At 70.2% G+C, this 19514-nt stretch overlaps 2 protein-coding genes and 2 non-coding genes across 4 annotated transcripts; all 4 read right to left on the reverse strand.

Annotated features, from left to right (window-relative positions):
* Window positions 1-27: 27 nt before the first annotated feature.
* Window positions 28-15107, reverse strand: BAZ2A (bromodomain adjacent to zinc finger domain 2A). The gene is made up of 29 exons (XM_075049697.1): window positions 14972-15107; window positions 10338-10475; window positions 9203-9796; window positions 8552-8737; window positions 7788-7991; window positions 7236-7451; window positions 7096-7156; window positions 6909-7017; window positions 6642-6743; window positions 6355-6565; window positions 6179-6240; window positions 5998-6063; window positions 5724-5915; window positions 5370-5624; window positions 4740-4954; window positions 4502-4576; window positions 4063-4225; window positions 3889-3948; window positions 3671-3806; window positions 3012-3586; window positions 2466-2691; window positions 2218-2373; window positions 1977-2143; window positions 1624-1907; window positions 1416-1548; window positions 1155-1301; window positions 843-1069; window positions 592-735; window positions 28-487 (listed from the first exon to the last, which is right to left on the reverse strand). Exons 2-29 carry the CDS (start codon window positions 10471-10473, stop codon window positions 319-321), a joined length of 5271 nt encoding a protein of 1756 aa, XP_074905798.1. The 5' UTR covers window positions 10474-10475; window positions 14972-15107; the 3' UTR covers window positions 28-318.
* A 758-nt stretch (window positions 15108-15865) lies between these two features.
* Window positions 15866-19300, reverse strand: ATP5F1B (ATP synthase F1 subunit beta). The gene is made up of 10 exons (XM_075049700.1): window positions 19138-19300; window positions 18570-18752; window positions 18057-18231; window positions 17706-17827; window positions 17284-17468; window positions 17035-17193; window positions 16774-16896; window positions 16481-16693; window positions 16188-16389; window positions 15866-16069 (listed from the first exon to the last, which is right to left on the reverse strand). Exons 1-10 carry the CDS (start codon window positions 19277-19279, stop codon window positions 15972-15974), a joined length of 1602 nt encoding a protein of 533 aa, XP_074905801.1. The 5' UTR covers window positions 19280-19300; the 3' UTR covers window positions 15866-15971.
* Window positions 17541-17614, reverse strand: LOC142041278 (small nucleolar RNA SNORD59). The gene has a single exon (XR_012653399.1). It is a non-coding gene; the product is annotated as a small nucleolar RNA SNORD59 (small nucleolar RNA).
* On the reverse strand, window positions 18452-18526 carry LOC142041279 (small nucleolar RNA SNORD59). Its single transcript, XR_012653400.1, has one exon. It is a non-coding gene; the product is annotated as a small nucleolar RNA SNORD59 (small nucleolar RNA).
* Window positions 19301-19514: the final 214 nt, after the last annotated feature.

Genomic DNA, 19514 nt, shown 5'->3' on the forward strand with positions numbered 1-19514 from the left:
TAATTAGAAAATAAAATTTAAAAGAAAGAAAGAAAAAAACACCTCTTTTTTTTTTCTTTTTGGCTTACACAGTCTGTGAGTTTGTGGTGCTGGGGGGGTGGGAGGAGGTCTGGACAGGGGGGGCTGTCCGGGCAGCGGGAAGGGGCCGCAGGGCGGGGGCCCGTTCGCGCCAGCCGGGGGGGCCCCGCGCAGGATCAGCAGGCAGCGAGATCAGCTCCAGAGGAGTCAGTTCTTGGGGGGGCACGGGGGGGGGACACGACGACCCCCAGCCCCGGCCGAGCGGGGAAGGGGGGGTGGGGGGGCGCCGGCCCACCCTGCTCACGGATTAGTAGCGTGTTTTCCCTGATAAAACTCCTCCCACCGGCTCTCGAAGAACTTGCGCATGGCGTGCCCGGCCTTGCCCACGTCCGAGTCGTCCTCGTTGAAGGTCTGGCAGTTGTCGAACACCAGCATGGCGTCGGCCGCAAACTCCTCCGAGCTCGAGTACCTGCGGGCAGGAGGGCTGTCGGTGGGGGCCGGGGACCCCCGCTGGCCCCCGAGGGACCCCCATCCCTAGGAGGGACCCCCATCCCACCCAGAATGCCCGCTCACCCGCCCCGCAGCAGCCGCGTGCGCATGGTGGCAAAGTCCATGGGGTTCTTGATGATCTTGCGGTAGCCAGGGACCAGGCGGGGGTTGACGGGCTCCAGGAAGGGCCAGGCGTCCTCGTGCGACTCCATCTCCATCAGGATGATCCTGGGGGCGGAAGGCGGGGGGTGGCAGGGTCAGGGTGAAGCCCCCGGTGACGTGGCCCCGGCTCCCGTCGTGTCCCCCCCCCCCACGTGCCCCCCGACTCTACTCACTCGCAGAAGGTCAGGTCGCTGGGCTGGCCCCGCAGCGTCGCGCCCCTCCGCTTGGCGGGGGACAGCCCCTCGCCCGTGTAGCGCGGCACGGGCAGCCCCTCGCGGCGGCGCGAGGCCGGCCGGCGGCGCGGGCTCTCCTCCTCCTCCACGAGGCTCCCCGCGAAAAGACGCCCCCGTTTCCGTTTCTTGCCTCGACGGGGCGAGACGGGGTCCCGGTACTCCCCTGCCTGCGGGGAGGGGATGGGGGTCACCGCCAGAGCCCGGGGTCACCACTGCTGGCCCCGGTGGGTGGGGGGCTGCCCCGCGACCTACCCGGGAGACGCAGACAGAGCAGAACCAGTCGCCCTCAGGCACCTCCGTCATCTTGGGCCGGTGGCAGTAGAGGTGGCAGCCGCGGTCGCAGCCGTCACACAGCAGCAGGTGCTCATCATCGTCACCGCGCCGGCACACCAGGCAGGTCTGCGGGGAGGGGGGCTCAGCCGCGCCGGCGCGGGGGTCCTCATCACCCAGCGGTGGCCGGCCCCGGCAGGCGGCTCTGGCCCTCCCACCCAGCGGCGTGGCACGGGCTCTCACCACTCTGTTGACCGACTTCTCCCAGGCGATGGATTTCTCCAGCTGGTAGATGCAGAGGGAGACCTGGGCTGCGCTGCGGCATCGCTCCAGCGTCTGCCGCCATGTCCGGACCCGGGGCGTGATCTCGTAGGCTCTGCAGCGGGAAGGAGGTGCTCAGCCGGAGCCGCTCGCATCCCAGCGGCGCAGCCAGGAGGGGCGCGGGGCTCACATCTCGGTGGGGCCCAGGCTCAGCTCCTCGGGGTTGCTCAGCACGGCCTTCTCCACCACCACTTCGTGCAGGGGCCAGAGCGGCTCCTTCAGGTAGCGCCGCTCCACGTTCTGCTCCAGCGCCGCCAGCCGCAGCACCGCCAGGTCCAGGGGGTTGGTGCGCTCCCGGCACAGCGGCAGCCCGTCCCGCCGGCTCCGGACAGTGATGTCTTCCAGGGGCTCCACCTTGTGCTCGCAGTACTGCAGGTCATCCCGCGTGGAGTCGGGGCTGGGGCATGTCCAGCCCTGCGAGAGAAGAGAGGCTCAGGGTGGGTGCCCAGCCGAGACCACCGCAGTGCCTGGCCCGGCACCTACCCGGATCTGCAGATCTGCCATCAGCACGCGCTGCTCCAGCTCCTCCACCCACTGCAGGACGGAGAGGTCAGTCTCGTAGGCTCTCTCCATCACCGACCACTGGGCCAGGGCTTCCTGAGACACGGCGGCGGCACCAGCCGCCTCGGGGCGCAGGTGGAAGATGGGGTCTGGGGGCAGAGGGTGGGCTCAGCAGCGGGACAGACAGCGGCCCCCCACCCCAGCCCGTGCGGGCAGCCCTTACCGGTGGTGGCACGCAGGCAGACCTCCCGCAGGAACTCCTTGTGCTTGGTGAGGTGCTTGTGCAGCGCCTTCTCCCGGATACCCCGTGGGTGCAGCGCGCGAGCCACTGCCTCCAGCTCCTCGGGGTCCTGCAGCCACCACCAGCCGCTCTGCATCTCTGCAAGGCAGCACCGCGGCGCTCAGCAACCTGCTCAGCTCAACACCAGCAGCCCCTATCCTGGGGGTCCCGGGGCTGGGCTGGGCTCTCACCAGGGGGAACAGGCTGTTCCGTCAGCTGGGTCAAGTACTTCTGTTCAATCTGCTTGAAGAATTTGGTAGGGGGCCGCCCTCGGCGCTTGGGCTGCCCCGGCAAGTCCTGGAGCTTCTCCAGGCTGCCCCGGCTCCTGGGGCAGGCGCCATGGGCCCTGGCGCCGGCATGCACTGGTGTGGAAGCGAGCAGGGGAGCCGTGGGGTCGTCCATGGGGAGACCGTTCAGCTGGTGGGGACGGAGTTTGTCAGAAGGGCCAGGCATACACCCGCTCCTTGGTCCCTGACCCCATGGCCCCCCCAGCCCTGCGGCTGTTTTGCTTCTCACGAGCTCAGCCCAGAGGGCTGGGGGCAGAAGGACTGAGCTCCCGGTGTGCTGCCACAAGGACAGCATCCCCCAGCCCCGGGGTGTCCAGTGCCCAGGCAGAGGGTCCCACCCTGCTCCCCCCCAGCTGCCCAGGGAGGTTCCCCTCAACATGGTCCCCGCAGGCCGGGGTGGAAACGCTGGGTGCAGCCCCCCGCCAGCCCCAGCTGGGCCCAAGCACGTACCTGTCTGGCCGAGCCCTTAGGCAGCTCACTGCGGGGCTGGCTGCGGGGCTGCATGGTGGCTCGCGGCGAGGGCTCAGCAGAGGAGGTAGCAAGGGGGGCTCGGTCATCACAGGGCGTCCGGGGCAGCAGGTTGAACCAGGGCCCCTGCTTTTCCGCAGCCTCCGGGGCACTCTCCTCCTCTTCCTCCTCCTCTTCCTCCTCTGCGGGGTCCAATGGGGCCTCGAGCGGTGGGAGCCCCGTGTCCCCCTTGCCGGGGCTGCTGTCCGGGGTGAGGACAGAGTCCTTGAGCAGGGACGACTGCGTCTGGCTCAGCCAGGAGAGGAAGGCGGACTGGCTGAGGTCGTGCTGGCTCTGCCCCAGGGGCACCGACTCCTCCAGGACCCCATTGACAGGGGGGGGTCTGGGCCCGCAGTGCTGCGACAGCTCCTCTTTGCTCTTCCGGGGCCGGCCACGGCAGCGTGAGGCCGTGCAGTTTGTCCGGCTGGGAATGGGCACATCCACCGGCTCCTCCTTCACCGGGGAGGTGTGGGGGGACACCTTCTCCTCCGGGGGCTCCTGGGGTGCTGCCTCAGCCACTGCAAGGGCAGGAAAAGGAGATGAGATGCAGGGTCCTCTCCCAACCAGGAGATCCCTCCTCCGGGAGCCCCTTCCCAGCTTACCTTCTGTGCCCTCCACGAAGATGCCGCCCAGGTGGGGCAGGACCCAGTACCGCCGCCGGTACCGGTCCTGGCCCAGAGAAGCTGCTCGCAGTGTCTGTGAGGAATGGAGCAGCTTCTTGCGGAAGAACATCTGCCTCTGTGGGGAGAGTGCAGAGCAGTGATGGGACCTGCAGCCCTGCAGTGGGGGACGAACCACCAGCCCTCCACCGCCTGCTCACCTTGGCCAGCTTCTCTATTTGCCTCTCGAGTTCAGGGACGCTGGACGCAGACGTGTCAGCCTGGGGAAGAGATGGGACCTGTCAGGGAAGTGCAGGCGGGCGGGGAAGACACCCCCGAGCGCAACGTCCCCACCTCTGCCCCACTGTGAGTGACGGACCCCACGGCCACCCCACCTCCTCCTCCCTGCGGGATTTCCGTCCTCGGCTCTCCTCCTCCTCCTCCATCTCCAGGCCCGTCTCCTCTGTCAGGCGGGAGCTGCGCCGGCGCCGCCCATCCTCCAGGCCAGTGATCTCTGATTCAGGACGTCCCGTCTTCTTGGCCAAGGCGACCTTCAACCTGACAAGACACAGCAGAGGCATCCGCTGCTTGCTCCCATGTGCAGCCCGTGCCCCCCGGCAGGCCGACACACGTGGTTACAATGCAGCGCTGGAAAAGTCACCCCCAGACCCCCCAAACCCGGGGCGTGGAGGGGAACGTGCAGAGGCCACAAATGGGACCCAGCACGTCCAGCAGGGCAGCCCCCCCCCGAGCCGGTAGGTAGGCAGGCAGTGCTGCCTGCCAAGCGGGTGCAGGCAGCAGGAGCCACAGGCAACCCCCCCCCAACCCATCTACCTGCGCAGCCGGCCCTCGATGATCCACTTGTTCTTCCTGTAGTTGGACATGTTCTCCAGGGTCTTGTCGATCTCGCTGCAAGGAGACGGGGACTGGCTGCGGCGAGCGGCTCCACGCAGCTCACCCAGGAAGGAGAGGGGCCCATGCCGGGCACCAACACGCCTGCGCTGCCCACGCTGTGCCCGCAGGCAGGGGGGGCCGGGATCAGAGGACGCACTTGCCCCCCACCCGCGCTTACTTGATGATGAGGGCGCTGCTGTTCAGCTCGTTCACCAGGAAGGCCAGGATGGAGGCTTTCTTCTCCGGGGGCAGTGCCTGGAAGGGCTTGGTCCGCAGCCCGTCGCACAGGTCCTCGCCTGCCCCGTACGCCGTCAGGAAGCAGCGCAGGATCTCGGAGACGGTGTCACGGTTCAGGCTGATCTCCGACACCTTTTCCCCCAGGATCTTCAGGGACTGGGCAGAGCAGAGCAGGGGGATTCAGGGAATCAACTCCTGCCCCACAGGGCGGTTTGGAGGAGGAGAAGAAACAAGAAGAGGAGGACACCAGCACCCCATGGTTGGGAAAACCAGGCCAGGAACCGGAGCCTGAGTGGGAACAAGCCCAGGGGTGTCCCAGGCAGCTTGGCAGGGCCAGGCAGGGCTGCCTGCCTGCCACAGCCCCAGGCCGGCGCAGCAGGACAGACAAGGGAGCACCTCAAGGGCTGCCAGGGGCTAGGAGCCAGCTGGGCACAGAGAGAGGGTGCAGGAGGCTGCAGCAAGAGCAGCACCTCCCAAATCTGGGCTCCCCCATCCTGAACCTGCAGCAGCCAGGGTCTCGTGGGCGCTGACACCCCCAACTCAGCTGGGCAAGGGGCTGGGGCTGGCTTACCTGGCAGTAGGGCGGCAGTCCGGGGTCGTAGAGCGCAGCCTGCAGCAGCCGCACCAGCAGATCCTGCACTTCGCCTGCACTGTCGCCCACTCCCAACAGCCCCTCCTGCAGCGTGCACAGGCTGGGCACATCCTTGGCCGGGTCAAAGCCCAGGACCTTGCCGTAGCTCTGGAGAAACTCCACGACCGTCAGGCAGTTGGAGAAGGCGTGGCTGGGCAGGATGAGGCCCGGGATGCGGGAGAAGGCTGGCAGGGGCTGCAGGGGAGGAGAGGGGGTGGTCAGGGCTGGCAAGGCACTGGGCAGGCCACCAGCTCAGCGGCTCAGCCCAGCCGAGCCCCCTGTGCCCCAGCCCACCTGGTGGTCCCCCAGGCACATATCCTCCGTGGGCTTCTTCATCTCCTCCAGGATGAGCTGCTGCCGCCGTCGCTCCTCCAGGCGCCGCTGGGCCAGCAGGCCCTTGTCCGCCTTGCGAGCCCCTTTGCCCTTCTTCTCCTTGGGCCGCGCTTTGTCCTTGCCCTTCTCCGGTTTGCCCTTCTTCTCCTTGGCCTGAGGACAGAGCCCAGGATGTGTGGGGAGAGCGGCTCCATCTCCTCCCCACTTCCCGGCCCCCTCATACCCGCAGACTCACCTTGGACTTCTTCTTGGCCTCCTTCCCTCTGGGGGCTTTGGCTTCCTGCTTCTGCTTGTTCTTGGCCTGGAAGGGGCAAGACCAGCTCAGGGACCCAGTGGCCTTCCTGCAGTAAAGAAGCCCCTACCCCAGACCTGGAGGGGCCCCAGAGCCACCCCACTCCCCACGCAGCTGCTTGTACCTTCCGCCTCATTTTCTTCTTGATTTTGCTCATTTTTAGCTTGTCCTCGTCACTGAGCACCTCTGTGAGAGCAGAGAGGGAGAGTGGCAATGGACCGGCTGCTGGGGTCCCACCAGAGCCAGGCTGCGAGGGACTGCACGAGCCGCCCTGAGCCGGCGGGACCAGGGAGGGGGTACCTTGGGCTTCCAGCCTCTTCAGCAGCCGTGCATCCGTCTTGCTCAGCAAGTCGACCATCTTGACCTTGGGAGGCCGGCCCCGGCCGCGTTTCGCAGCTGGCGGCTCCTTGGGCTTTGCCTTCTCGGCATTGCGGGGTCGCCCACGCTTGCCTGTGATGGCCTGGATGCGTGAGGGGATCTCCTCGGGGCTCAGTTTCACCCACTGCAGACCCTGCGGCACAAATCCGGGTCACCTCCTGCAGCACAGCACTGGGGGCACAAGGTGGCTCAGCTGCCCCCAGACCCACCTCCGGTGTGTCCCGCTCCTCATAGAAGTCTCCCACCGGCATGCGGGGGCTGAAGCTGAAGTGCTCACGCCGGACGTCCTGCACCACGTTCCTGCTCAGGTACTGGGGGGAGGAGGAGGAGAAAGGCCGTGAGCGGGGCTCAGCACTCTGGGCCTCACAGCTCCCGGCTCACAGCAACGTCTGTCTGCTGCAGTCAGGGGGCTCTGGCAGAGCCGGGGGGGCCTGACCCCAGGTCGGCCCCCACCCCGCTCTTCCCGGGGACCATACCTTGATCACCTCTGGGAACTGCTTCATCCTCTTCCCACAGGGCCCGTAGTACCAGGTCTCGCCCTGCCAGCGGTGGTTCCCCTTCTTGATCCGCACCTCCCGCCTCCACCTGGGCACAAGGAGCTTCAGCCCGGTGCCGCGGGGCGGCCGCGGGGCCGGACGGAGGGAAGGGAATGGTGCCACGTACCCGTGCTGCAGGGGAAAGCGCACCTCCTCCTGGGTGGCAATGCGCCGGCGGGGGACATCACCTGCGAGAGAGGGGACAGGGCGCTGGGCTCGGGTGCGCCGGCTGGAGGGGGGCATCTGCGAGGGGGCTCCCTGCCTTACTTGCTGCCGAGGTGCTCAGCGGTGCAGTCTCCTCGTTCTCTCCTTCTGGTGCGGCTGAAGTCTCCGGACAGCTGTCGGCGGCCTCTTCCTCCTCCTCCTCCTCCTCCTCCTCTGCGGATGGGGCCGGGGAGTCCGGCTCCAGCGGAGGGTCGAGCCCCAGGGACCCCGACTCCTCCAGCCCCGCGTGGCTGCTGCCGTTCAGGTCGACGCTGCTGTCTGTGGAGCCAAGGTCAGGGACGTCACCGGCCGAGCGCGGCCGCCTTCCTGCTCTGCCCGTGACACCAGACAGCCCCGTGGGGGCTCACGTCCAGCCAGGGGCAGGTGCCCGCACCGGCCATCCCCTGCGGGGTCCCCGCCAGCACCGGCCGCAGCCGTGGGGTCCCCGGCTCTGCCCGGACACAAAGGTGCTGCGGCAGCCGCGGAGGCAGAACAAGGCCGGCGGGGCGGCCACCGCCCCCGGGCACGGGGGCCGGCTGGGGTGGGGGGCGAGCGGCCGGCCGGCCAGCCGGCGGAGGGGGGGGACACACGGGCCCGTCCCGTCCTGGCACGTACCGTGCAGGGTGGGCGGCGAGCTGGGGCCGGTGAGCAGCGGGGCAGGCGGGGGGCTGGCGGGCAGCAGGCTGAAGGGGCCGGCGGCGCGGAGCGGGGGGCTGGCGGCGCAACGCAGGCCGGCCAGGTCGGGGGGCTCCTCCAGGGGGGACTTGTCGCTCACCAGCTGCGAGTCGTCCATCGCGTAGAGGTCCCCGGTGCCAGGGTCTGGGGGAGGGGGGGGCGAGCGCCAGGACCCGGGCTGAGGGCACGCAGACCCACATCTCCGCTCCCGAGGGGCGGCCGGGCACAGCGGGCGCGGGGGGCGGCCGGACCCCCCCCCGCTCCCCCCCAAGCCGAAAAGGCGCCGGCAGAAGAGGGGTTAAGGGGTTTCTGCGCCCCCAGCCACGCCCCCCTCCTCTGGGAAGCGGAGGAGCCCAAAATGGCCGTGGCGGTGGCGGTGATGTTCGCCAGCGCGGAAGTTCAGGCGCTGAGTAACAGCCTCGTCACGGAGCCGGGAAGGGAGGGAAGGGAGGGAGCGCAGAGGAGGCTGGCGCGGGAGGGACGCGGCGGGGACGCGGGCCCGCCCCTGCCCGCCCGCCGAGGCCGCTGGAGAAGGCCTCCGCCATCGCCCGGAGGGGACCGAGAGGGGCCGGGCGCCGCTTCCCCCCCGGCACGGGGCAGCGCAGGCCATGGCCGTGCCGGCGGGGGCGGGCAGCTGCCCGTCCTGCCCGCCGCGGCCCCGATGCCAGCGCCCCCCCTCCCCGCTCTCCTGGCAGCCTCCCTACCTGTGGCCAGGGACTCAAAGGGCTCCAGGGGGTCTTCGCTGAGAATGTGGGCGTCCTCCAGGCGAGGGGCGATGGGCGACGCGTCCCCCAGGCAGTCGCTGCCCGCCCCGGGGGCTAGGACAGGCCCCTCCTGCCCGAGCGGCACCACGCCGGGGGCAGACCCGTTGTAGCTGCAGATCTTCAAGTCTAAAGGGAACGACCGACTGAAAACAGACCCCGTAGCAGCGGGACGCGACGGTGACAGAGCCCGAGGCCCGACCACCCCCGCCCCGGGGTATCGCCCGGCACGAGCCACCGCCATTTGCACCGGGGCGCTTGGCTTCGGGGCCTCCCCCCGGCACCCAGCCCTCCCGCGGCACCCGGCCACCCCAGGCCTCGCGCCCACGGAGGGGGGGAACGCCGCTCTGCCGGCAGTGACGCCGCGGGCTGCGCCCGGCCCGGTTTAACGAGATCCCAACACCGACTCTGAGTTGCGACAGGCCAAACCTCGGCCGGGACACAGGGCAGGTGGGTCGGAGGGGCTGGGCCTCCCCAGGGAGCGTGATGCCCAACTCCCACCGTCCCGGCTAAGGATCCAGCACCCGCCTGTCCGGGCCGCAGTGCCACAGCCCAGAGCTCTGCCCGCCCGCGCCAGCAGCGCCGGACTCCTACCTGGCTGCGCCTCCTCCAGCTCCATGCTGCCCACCAGCCCGCCGCCGTTCTCCGCAATGGCAGGGGGGATCTCTTTGGCTGCAGCATCGGCGTGTCCCTCGCCAGCGCCCGGCTCCTCCGGCGGGCCCGGCGGCAGTGAGAAGGGCTGGGTGCCGGAGCCCAGCATGGGGGAGGGCTGGGCAGCCGTGTAGAAGCTGGCTGGCCCGTTCTGCATCAGCTCGAAGCTCTGGTCATGGAAGGAGTCGTACAGCTCCTGCGAGTCGAAGTTCAGCCCCATGGGGCCGGGGGTGCCGTTGCCCCAGAACTCCTGCCCGGCCCCCCGCAGGTTAGTGCCATGCCCCGGGGATGTTGGCCGGGACCCCCCGGCGATGCCGTTGAGTGGGAAATGTCCGAGGCCGGAGAGCGGGGGGGCGGTGGGGCTGCTGTCCTTGAGGCCGCTGGCGCCAGTGGGTGGGTACGGCGCGTAGTCCCAGAGGCAGTCGTAGGTGCGGAGGGGCGGCGTGCCGGCGGGCGGCGAGCTGGAGGTGAAGGTCCCTGAAGTACTGGGGTGAGATACAGTAGAGAAGCCATTGACATTCATGCCCCCGTTCAGACCTGCAAGGGAGCCAGAGGAGAGACAGCTGGGTCAGTGGTGTGGCGGGGGCATCTCGACACCCTCCTTCATGCGGTGCTGGCAAGGCCCCACCAACGGTGGACGAGAGGGTTTAAGGACAGATGGATGACGCGGCCCAGCAGGCATTAAGTCCCCTGTCCCACCGGTGTCCCCCCCGCCCCAGCGTGACCATCACCTGCACGTGGACAGAGCTGGACGGTTGCACCCTCCCGAAGACCCCCTGAACGCAGCTCCCCACTCGGTGAAACTGGCCCCGCTGCGGGGCTTCACCGGCATCGGGCTGAGAGCCGCAGGATGCCGGGGATTAGCCGAGGCGCTTGGCAGGGCTGCGCTGGATCAGCTGACCAGCCAAATCCACGCAGAGACCCTGTTCTGGCACGGCCACTTTTCTAGGCCAAGGCGATGGTGGGCATGCGACAGACCCCTGGCCCCAGCCCCACGTGCAAGGAGCTGCCGCTGGCCGCAGGCCCTCTGTCCTTGCGACCCCGGGCTGGGCTGCGCTGGCCCCTTGGGGGCACTTACTTTTCCCTTGTGGGGGGAAGCTGAGCGGGGAGCCGTGGGTGAAGGGGCTGTCCCCTGAGGCAGGCGTGGGTTTCGGTCCTGAGGCAGCGGGTGCAGAGGAAAGGCCAGTGAAGTTAAAATGGTTGTTTGTTTCCATTTCTGCAGAGGGGAGAAGAGACATCAGGGTCAACCGCCAGCGGGGACTGGGGCTGCCAGCTCGGTGAGCACCCGGCCCTGCCACCCACCGCTGGGGCCCATGGGGAGTGTGCGGACCCTCCGCTCCCATGCCGGGGCAGAGCTGCTCCCTGTGACAGGCAGTGCCAGCACGGGCAGAGAGCCCAGGGAAGCGTCGGGTCCCCAGCCTAGGGCAGGGCAAGCTCCCAACCTGGAGCTCGAGGGAAACATGGCGGGGCTGGGGAGGGTGAGTGATGGTGAAAGCCCCCTGGGACCGCGGTGCCCCTCGCCGGGGCCCCAAGCACAGCAGAGATGATGCTGCCTCTGCTGCAAGCTGGCCCAGGCCCGGCAGCCCTAGTGGGACGAGCTGCCACCTGCGTGAGCACAGCTCGTCACCACGCTCCAGCATCCCCAGGGACAGCCATCACCACGAAACCCCGCTTGCCGCCCGCCCGCGCTTCTTCCCGCATTAAACTCAAGTGCTTGGCTCCCTGGCGCCGCCATGCTGGAACCCCGGCATGGGGCTAGACCACGGGAGCTCCAGCATTTTCCCAAGGAAGCACCGGCCCCCCAAGAGCAGCTCTGTGACCCTGCAGGGCCCCGGCACAGCCCCACGCTCCCTGAGGAACACCGTGCTCCTGGGACAGAAATGCCTCTGTGGTGACAGCCCGTGCCCCCACCGTAGGCGCAATCCCCCCCAGCCGGAGGGGACCCTGTGCCCCACGGCACAGCCCATGCACAGACCTGAGCCCCGTCCCCCCCCAGGCACAGCTCCAGGGACACTTTCTGCGGCAGCTGCCCGAAACAGGATTCAGGCTGGCCTCATGTCACAGCCAGCAGCAAGCAGGAGCCGGAGCCCCAGAACTGCTCAGCACAGCCCAGGGATGGGCAGGAGCCGCTGGTGACCTTCACCGCCTGGGAGCAGCAAACGCTCTGTCCAAACCAGAAGGAGGGCTCCCAGTGGGGGCCAGCCCCAGGATGGGACCCTGCTGTGCCACCAGCACAGCCGGCAGCCGCCTGAGGGGGTCCTGGCTTGTGGGGCAGGGGAGCAGACGGTGTTGGCGAACAGAGGCCCTGCAAGCCCAGCAGATGAGATTGGAATACTGGCGCTGGTGGTGACCCGCAGGGACACCCCATAGGGCTGCCATAGCTGGCGTCTCCCCATCCTGCCATGCACGCCGAACCTGCCATTGGCCAAGGTGGCGCCGGCTCCGCCAACCTCTCCGGAAGGGCCAACGCTGCCGCAAACTCAGCAGACGCAGCGCTTCAACAGCAGCTCATGGCATGGCCCGTGTCGAAACCCAGGCGGGGATTTCATCACACCCTTCCTCGCCCTTGTCGGCTGGTGCCCTGGTGGGGGCCAGAGGGGCCGGGGCCACCGAGCCCTCTCCTGGCCAGCCGGGGACACCGGTGATTCATCCGCCAGAGAAACCCGTATGGGCGGTGATGCGGCTGCCACACGCACGTTGCTCCCAGACGTCCTGGGATGGCCCCGCAGCCACCCCCCCAACCCATGAGCTGGCACAGCCTGGCCCCTGCCCCGACCTCAGCCGGGACCCCCCGGCCGGCACGGGGAAACCAGCCACAGGGTGACTGAAAAAAGAAAAAGCCTTTCCGGTCCCACCCCGCGTGTGATGCGCTGGCTGGGAACGCCGCTGCCGGCTTTTGGAGGTCAGAGGAGGCGGCAAAGGGACGTGCCAGAACCGGACAGGTGGCGGCCACAGGTCAGCGCCGCAGACTGGGATGGACTGGACGCACGCCAAGTGCGGGGAGGGGGCCGGGAGCCGCGGGGAGTGCGGCTGGGAGAGAAGCGCCACGGCCAAGAGGGGAAAATAAAAGCTGGGAAGGTGGGAATTAACTACAGCAGTGGCAGAGGGGCTGGGAGAGGGGAGACCAGCCGGGCAGGAGCGGCTCAGCCACGGTGCCGGGGCTCCAGCTGTGGCAGCACCGGCTGCAGCGAGCGGCTGCCCCAGGATGGGGACCTGGGGCTGCAGCAATGCCACGCGTGCCAGCTTGCCCTTGGTCTGGGGACAAACGGGGCCCAGCCCCGGCGTGGGGACACCCTAGGCCCTGCTGGTGCCGGAGCCGCCCTCGGCATCCCTGGGAGCTCGGCCAGCGCTGGGCGCGGTGCAGGCAGAGGCCATCGCCTCCTGCCCGGGGCTCCTGCCCGCCGCAGCCCTGCTCCCCCCGCCAGGCAGCACGTGACCGAGCACGGAGCCGCAAACTGGGCCACGGCGCGTAACCGGAGCCGGCCGTGAGCAGGCGAGGTGAGGAGGGCGAGGGCCGGGGACTCAGCCGGCAGCTGGATGAGACCCTCCGGCCTGGCAGCATCGCCGGGGTCTCACAGAGGTGACAAGGCAGCTGCATGGGAGCTGCTCTCCGGCTCCCACCGGAGCGGGCAGAGCCGACGTGGCAGCACCCGCTCACCCCGGTGTTGAGGCCCAAACCCGGCGGTGGCGGCAGCACCCACCGGCACCTGGCATGGGCTCACCGCGCTCCCGGTGGCTGCGGGTGCCAGGCAGGGACACGGGGCGCTCGCAGGCAGGGACCGACCCCGGAGCCGGGGGGGGGGGGGGAGCCAGAGCTCCGGGCCTGGGGGGGGCCGTCGGTGACGTTTAGCCGGCACCGTTCCCCGGGCAGGGAGCTCAGCCAACCCCCCCCCCCCCCCGGCCCAGCGGCCCCCCCGGCCCGGCAGCACCGGGTGGCCCCGGGAGCGAGACGCGACCTGATTAAAAAGGACGTTTCAAAAACAAGGAGACGCAACAACCGGCTGCCATTTCCCGGCCACTTCCTGCGGGGGGACGGACACGGACACGGAGGGACACGGCCCCGGGACCGGCCCCCCCCCCCCGTCCGCGGCGCCGCAGCCGGCGGGGACAACCCCCCCCCCGCTCCCTGCGGCAAGGACACCCCCCCTCCCCCCCCGGGTCTCGCGGGGATGGGGGGGGAGCGCCCCGCCCCCACCCGCCGCCGCAGGGGGGTCCCGGGCCGGGAGGGGGCGGGGGAACCGAACGGGGGGGGGATACGGACGGTGCCGGGGTCGGGGGGACCGGGGGTCTCGGTCTCCCTCCTGCGTCCGGGACGGGAAAGCCGGGGGGAACCGCACCGGCCACCGGGGACGGGGGGCCCGGGCTCCCCGCGGCTCCGGGCCGGGCCGGGCGCGGACGCCTCACCGGGAGCGGAGCGGGGGGCTCGCCGGCGGCCGGTAAGGGGGGAGTCTCGCCGGGCACCGGGATGCGCCGCTGTGTGTGTGGGGGGTGTCTCACCGAGATCGGGAAAGCAGACGGGGAGGGGGGAGAGGATACTCGTCTCGCCAGGGCCCCCGCGCCGGGCCCCAACCGCCCCCCCACACGCCCCCGGGCCGTTAACGGCCGCCGCGGACCGCTACCCCCCGCCCTCCGCCCCGACCCCGCACCTGGCAGGCGGCGGCGCGGGCCCGGCGGGCGCCCCGGGCCCGGCTCAGGCGGCGCGGGGCGGGACGCGGCTCCGCATGGCGCGGCCCCTCCGCGCGGACCGGGCCGGGCCGGGCCGGGCCGGGCCGGGCCGCAGCGCACCGGGCCCGCCGAGCGGAGCGGAGCGGAGCTCAGCGGCGCAGGGCAGGAAGCGCCTCGCGCCGCCGGGCGGTCCCAGCCCCGCCCCGCCCCCCCTCCCGCGCGCACGTCACCGCCGCCGCGATGGCGTCACCGGGAGCGGCGCCGAGCGTCACGGGGGGGGGGGGGGCGGGCCGCGCGCCCACGTGGGAGGGGATCCCCGCCCCCGGCGGGGTCAGGGCGGGGGGAATCCCCACGCGGGGCCGCCCACATCCCCCCCCCCCCCCCCGTTCGGGTCCCCCCGCTTTCCCCGGGACCGGCCCCCCACCCCCGCCCCGGCCCGGCCCCCCCCACCCGGGACCGCCCCCCGCCCGCTTCCCCTTTCGTTCTCTCTTCGCCCCCCGTAGCCCCGGACCGACCCCAGAGAACGGCGGCGCGGAGGGGGCGGCGTCGGACCGGAACCGGTACCGGAACCCCCGCCGGACCCGGGCGCTCCCCGGATCGGAGGGGACACTGGCCCCCCCCCCCCCCCCGCCCCGGCCCCCGGGATCCCCGGTGACGTCACGCGGCACCGGCCGGGCCGCGCTGCGTAGGAGCCGCGGGCGCCTCCGGGTACCGGGGCGGCGGGGGGGAGGAGGAGGTGCCGGTGCGGGGGGGAGGGGGTGGGGGGGGGGCCTGTCCCGGTACGGCCCCGGGAGACGGGGGGGGGGGGTGGAAATCCCTGCCCGGTGCGGGACCAGGGGGGGCCGGTCCGGGGGGTTCCCTGCCCGGTGGGGGCTCCCGGGGCCGGTGTGTGTGGAGGGGTCGCTTTATAGACCCGGGGGTCCCGGTACAGAGCCGGGGGTCTCTGTGCAGCCGGCCCGGCCCCGCGGGGGTCCCGGTGCGGGGAGGGGGGGGGGTGGGCGGGGGGGGCCGTCCCTGTCTCCGGGGCCCGTCCCGCGCGGTCCGTACCTGGGGGCGGCGATGCCCGCCCGGTTCCCGCCCGGCCCGGCGCGGTGCGGTGCCGGTGACGGAGCCGGTGCCGGTGGCGGAGCCGGGCGGCGGCGCAGGTGCTCCCGGCCCCGCGTGATGTCAGCGGCCGCCGCCGCCCCCTCCGCCGCGCGGGACGCGCCGCCATTTAAAGGGACCGCGGCCCCTCATGGCGGCCGGCCGGGGGGGGGAAGGAGAAGGTGGCTGGGGGCACCCCCGCACCGGGGCCGCGCCACGCTCACCCCCCCCGCCCCCGGCTGCAGCCCTTGGGGGTACAGATTACCCCCCCCCCCCCCAGTTCCACCCGTGAGCCCCCGGTGTAGGGGTTCGGCCCAGCCCCACGGTGGGGGGGGTGGGGGGGGAGGCAGGGTCTTGGTGCCCTCGGGGCGCGGCCGGGGCCGGGGCCGCAGCCCCGCACCGAGGAGGGCAGGGCCGGGCCGGCGAGGCCCCCCGGGACCCCGGGGACAAAGCCGCAGCTGCCGGGGCCGGGGCCGCAGCCGGCCCCGGGGCACCTCTTTGTGCTGCAAAATGGTGGAGCCAGAGCTGGGCGGGTGGGGCGGGGGGGGAACGGGACGACAGACAGACAACGGGAGCAGCGTTCACCCCCCGGCAGCCTCTGGCACGCAAAGCGGGATCGCTCCCAACTCCTGGGGACCCCCAGGACCGAGGGTCCCTGCGCTGCCGGTGGCAGCTGAGTCCAGACCCCAGCACAGCCCCTCACCGTACCTGGCCTGCTGCCCCCCCATCCCACAGTGGAGGGGAGCCCAGCGCGGGGGGGGGGGAGGGCCAGTGGGAGCCCAGCCTCCCCATCCCACAGGCAGGGGGGCTCGCAGGACCCCTGCCCCCCCCAGGAACAGAAGTCACAGCACACAGGGCCCTGGGCTGTTTTCAGCGATGTTTTATTGGAAATGTTAAATACTGGGGGTCTGGCCCCAGGTGGAGCCGGGAGGGGACGGCAGCACAGGGGCCGGGGGGGGCCTCCTCACGCATGCTCTTCGGCCAGCTTCTCTGCCTTGGCCACCGCCTCCTCGATGGGCCCCACCATGTAGAAGGCCTGCTCCGGGAGGTGGTCGTATTCACCTGGGGGGAGATGCCGTGTCAGGGAGGGGAGCAGGGTTGCCAAGCCCAGCCCAGGCTCCCCTGGGTCCCCGGCTTCCCCCATGCCCAGCCTGGGGGCCCCCCCCGGGGGCCATCTTACCTGCCAGGATCTGCTTGAAGCCCTTGATGGTCTCCTTCAGTGGCACCAGCTTGCCCATGTGGCCGGTGAAGACCTCGGCCACCTGGAAGGGCTGCGACAAGAAACGTTGGATCTTGCGAGCCCGGGCCACCGTCAGCTTGTCCTCTTCAGAGAGCTCGTCCATGCCCAGGATGGCAATGATGTCCTGCAGGGACTTGTAGTCCTGCGGGGAGAGATGTGGGGTGAGCAGTCAGTGCTGGGCTTTGTGCCCCCAGCCCCAGCATCCCTGTGGGGGGCTGCCCCGGCCCCCTCACCTGCAGAATCTTCTGCACACCCCGGGCCACGTCGTAGTGCTCAGGGCCCACAATGTTGGGGTCCATGATGCGGGAGGTGGAGTCCAGCGGGTCCACGGCCGGGTAGATGCCCAGCTCGGCGATGGCACGGGACAGGACGGTGGTGGCGTCCAAGTGGGCGAAGGTGGTGGCGGGGGCAGGGTCGGTCAAGTCATCGGCTGGCACGTAGATGGCCTGGGGAGGCGGGAGGGGACGGTGGGCCCGAGGCGGGTGCCGCGGCTTCCCCGGCGCGGCGGGGCCAGCCCTGCCCTCACCTGCACCGAAGTGATGGAGCCCTTGCGCGTGGTGGTGATCCTCTCCTGCATGGTGCCCATGTCGGTGGCCAGCGTGGGCTGGTAGCCCACAGCAGAGGGGATTCTCCCCAGCAAGGCCGACACCTGGGAGGGAACAGAGCCTGTGAGAGGCTGCGCAAGGGGGGCGGGGGGGGGGCAGGCGTCCCCTGCAGAGCGCACCTGACCACCACCGCGCTCAGCCCCAGGAGCCAGCACGCCAGTGGCCCCGCACCAAGCACAGACCTCTGAGCCAGCCTGGGTGAAGCGGAAGATGTTGTCAATGAAGAGCAGCACGTCCTGACCCTCCTGGTCCCTGAAGTACTCCGCCACCGTCAACCCTGTCAGAGCCACTCTGGCGCGGGCGCCCGGGGGCTCGTTCATCTGCCCATAGACCAGGGCGACCTGCGGGCCAGAGCCAGGTGTCAGTACGGCATGGATCTGCTGCCAGCGCTGCCAGGACCCCACCCAGCCCCCTCGGGAGACCCAGCGCACCTTAGAAGTGGCGTCTTTCAGGTTGATGACCCCAGACTCAATCATCTCATGGTACAAGTCGTTGCCCTCGCGGGTTCGCTCCCCCACACCAGCAAACACTGAGTAACCACCGTGGGCTTTTGCCACATTGTTGATTAGCTCCATGATCAGCACTGTCTTGCCGACACCAGCACCTCCAAACAAACCTAGGAGGGAACAGGAGTCCTGCTCAACCCTAAGCTGATCCAGCTGCCTCCAGTGTCTCCCTTCAGCTCTTTCCTCCTCAGATCAATAAACGTTGCTTCAGAAAGCTCAGAAGAACGAAAGTCAAATAGTTACTCATCAGTGAAGGAAACTGCTGCACAGACTGGTCCCGAGCCTCAGCGGGGCTGGCAGGGTGCCCCCCTCCCCAGACACCCACTCTTCCTCTGCAGGCAATGTACCGATCTTGCCGCCCTTGGCGTAGGGAGCCAGCAGGTCCACCACCTTGATCCCTGTCACCAGGATCTCCTGTTCAACGCTCATCTCCACAAACTCGGGGGCTTCGGCATGTATAGCAGCAAACCTGCAACAGAAGGCGGAGAGAAACGGAGCTGAGCAGCTGAAGCGAGACCCTCGGTCAGGGTGCTGAGAGGAGACCGCGCAAGTGCAGTCCCTGCTTATGACCCAGGACAACAGAAGCACGGCGGGAACGTGCCGCATCCCTGTTCACTCATGTGTCTGCTACTCCAGGACTCATGCCCCCACCTCCAAACCCTACATGACATTGGCTTCTGGCCCGTAGCATCACTCACTGTTTTGTGGTGATGGGGCCCCTCTCGTCGATGGGTTCCCCGATGACATTCATGATCCTGCCCAGGGTCTCGGGGCCGACGGGGATGCGGATGGGCGCGCCAGAGTCCAGCACCTTCTGTCCTCTCACCAGGCCTTCTGTCCCATCCATGGCGATCGTGCGCACGGTGTTCTCCCCTGCCAAAGCCCAAGGACAGCATCACAGCAGCGTCCTCAAGCTGACCCTGGGGACAGCTGATGGTGGCTTCCCCAGGCCCTGTCAAGGATACAACCTGCTGGGAGGAAGACCGAGAGGAGCAGCAGGACCCAAGAACAAAATAGCACAGAGAAAAACCGAGCCCAGGCCACACTCAGATTGCAGCCCTGCAGGCCAGAGCCCTCCAGCAACCATTTTCCTCCTCCTCAGATTGAAATCCGTGGCTTCAGCAAGCTCAGGAGAACGAAAGTCATCAAGACACATCATCACAGGAGGACCCTCTCCCACCCCCTGCAGCCCTCCTGCGGCAGATGCTCACCCAGGTGCTGAGCCACCTCCAGCACCAGTCGGGTCTCCCTGCCCTGCACCTCGAGGGCGTTGAGGATGGGGGGCAGCCCCTCATCGAACTGCACATCCACCACCGCACCGATGACGGCCACGATGCGGCCGGTGGTCGAGCCGGCCTTGGCGGCGGGGGCTGGCTGGGCTGCATAGTCCCGACCTGCGGAAGGGGGGGCGGAAAGACAGGGACGAATCAAGGTCGGCGGGGGAAGGGGCAGCTCCAGCCTCCCAGGTGCCTCGGGGGTGCGGAGCTGGAGCTCCCCTGCGATGTGCCCAACACCCCGGCACCCCCCCGGCGCACCCAGGACCGCCACCACCCCCCGGTGCACCCAGGACCCCCGGCAGCCCCAGATTCCCCCGCTATGCGCCCAAGCACCGCGGCTCCCGCTCCACGCCCCGGTGGCGCGGCCCATCCCCTCGCCCTGACCACGCAGCCCTGCCCGGCCCGGCCCACCCCGGTAACGGGGCCCACCCCGGTAACGGGGCCCCCCGCGCCCCTCGCCCCTGCAGGCCCCAAGGTGACCCCGCGGCCGCCCCGCACTCACGCGCCCCGGCGGCAGCGGCAGGGCCGGCCCCGCGGCTGAGGAGCAGCGGCAGAAGGTCGCGGCCCGGCCCGGCCCCGCGGCGCAGCAGCGGCCGAGCGGCGGCGGCGGCGGCGGCCGAGCACCGACCCGCGAGCCCCAACATGGCGGCGCCGACTGAGCCCCCGCGCCCCGCCCGCCCCACACGGCCCCCGCGGGGCGGGCCCGCCGTGCACGTCACCCGCCGCCGCGCGCGCCCATTGGTCGCCGCGCTGAGCCGCACCGTCCGCGTTCGCTCTCCCGTTGGCCGGACTTGTCTGGGCGCTCCCTTTCCACCTCCTCGTGATTTGTCCGCAGCTCCATCCGTTAAGGAAGGCCACGAATTGATAGGGCGGCATTGG

This window comes from Buteo buteo, chromosome 17, assembly GCF_964188355.1.
Source record: "Buteo buteo chromosome 17, bButBut1.hap1.1, whole genome shotgun sequence".
NCBI classification, from domain to species: domain Eukaryota; kingdom Metazoa; phylum Chordata; class Aves; order Accipitriformes; family Accipitridae; genus Buteo; species Buteo buteo.

Bases quoted from the DNA above. Each gene is read 5' to 3' on its own strand.
- BAZ2A (XM_075049697.1), bottom strand. From the start codon at position 10,473: ATGGAAACAAACAACCATTTTAACTTCACTGGCCTTTCCTCTGCACCC. The intron at 5,625-5,723 runs GTGGGCTGGGGC...CCTCCCCTGCAG, and splicing joins TGTGCCTGGGGGACCACCAG to CCCCTGCCAGCCTTCTCCCG. The intron at 4,577-4,739 runs GTAAGCGCGGGT...GTCTCCTTGCAG, and splicing joins AGCAGCGCCCTCATCATCAA to CGAGATCGACAAGACCCTGG.
- ATP5F1B (XM_075049700.1), bottom strand. From the start codon at position 19,279: ATGTTGGGGCTCGCGGGTCGGTGCTCGGCCGCCGCCGCCGCCGCCGCT. The intron at 17,194-17,283 runs GTGCGCTGGGTC...TCTGGCCCGCAG, and splicing joins TGAAAGACGCCACTTCTAAG to GTCGCCCTGGTCTATGGGCA. The intron at 16,390-16,480 runs GTGAGGGGGCCG...CTCTCCCCGCAG, and splicing joins GTGTGCAGAAGATTCTGCAG to GACTACAAGTCCCTGCAGGA.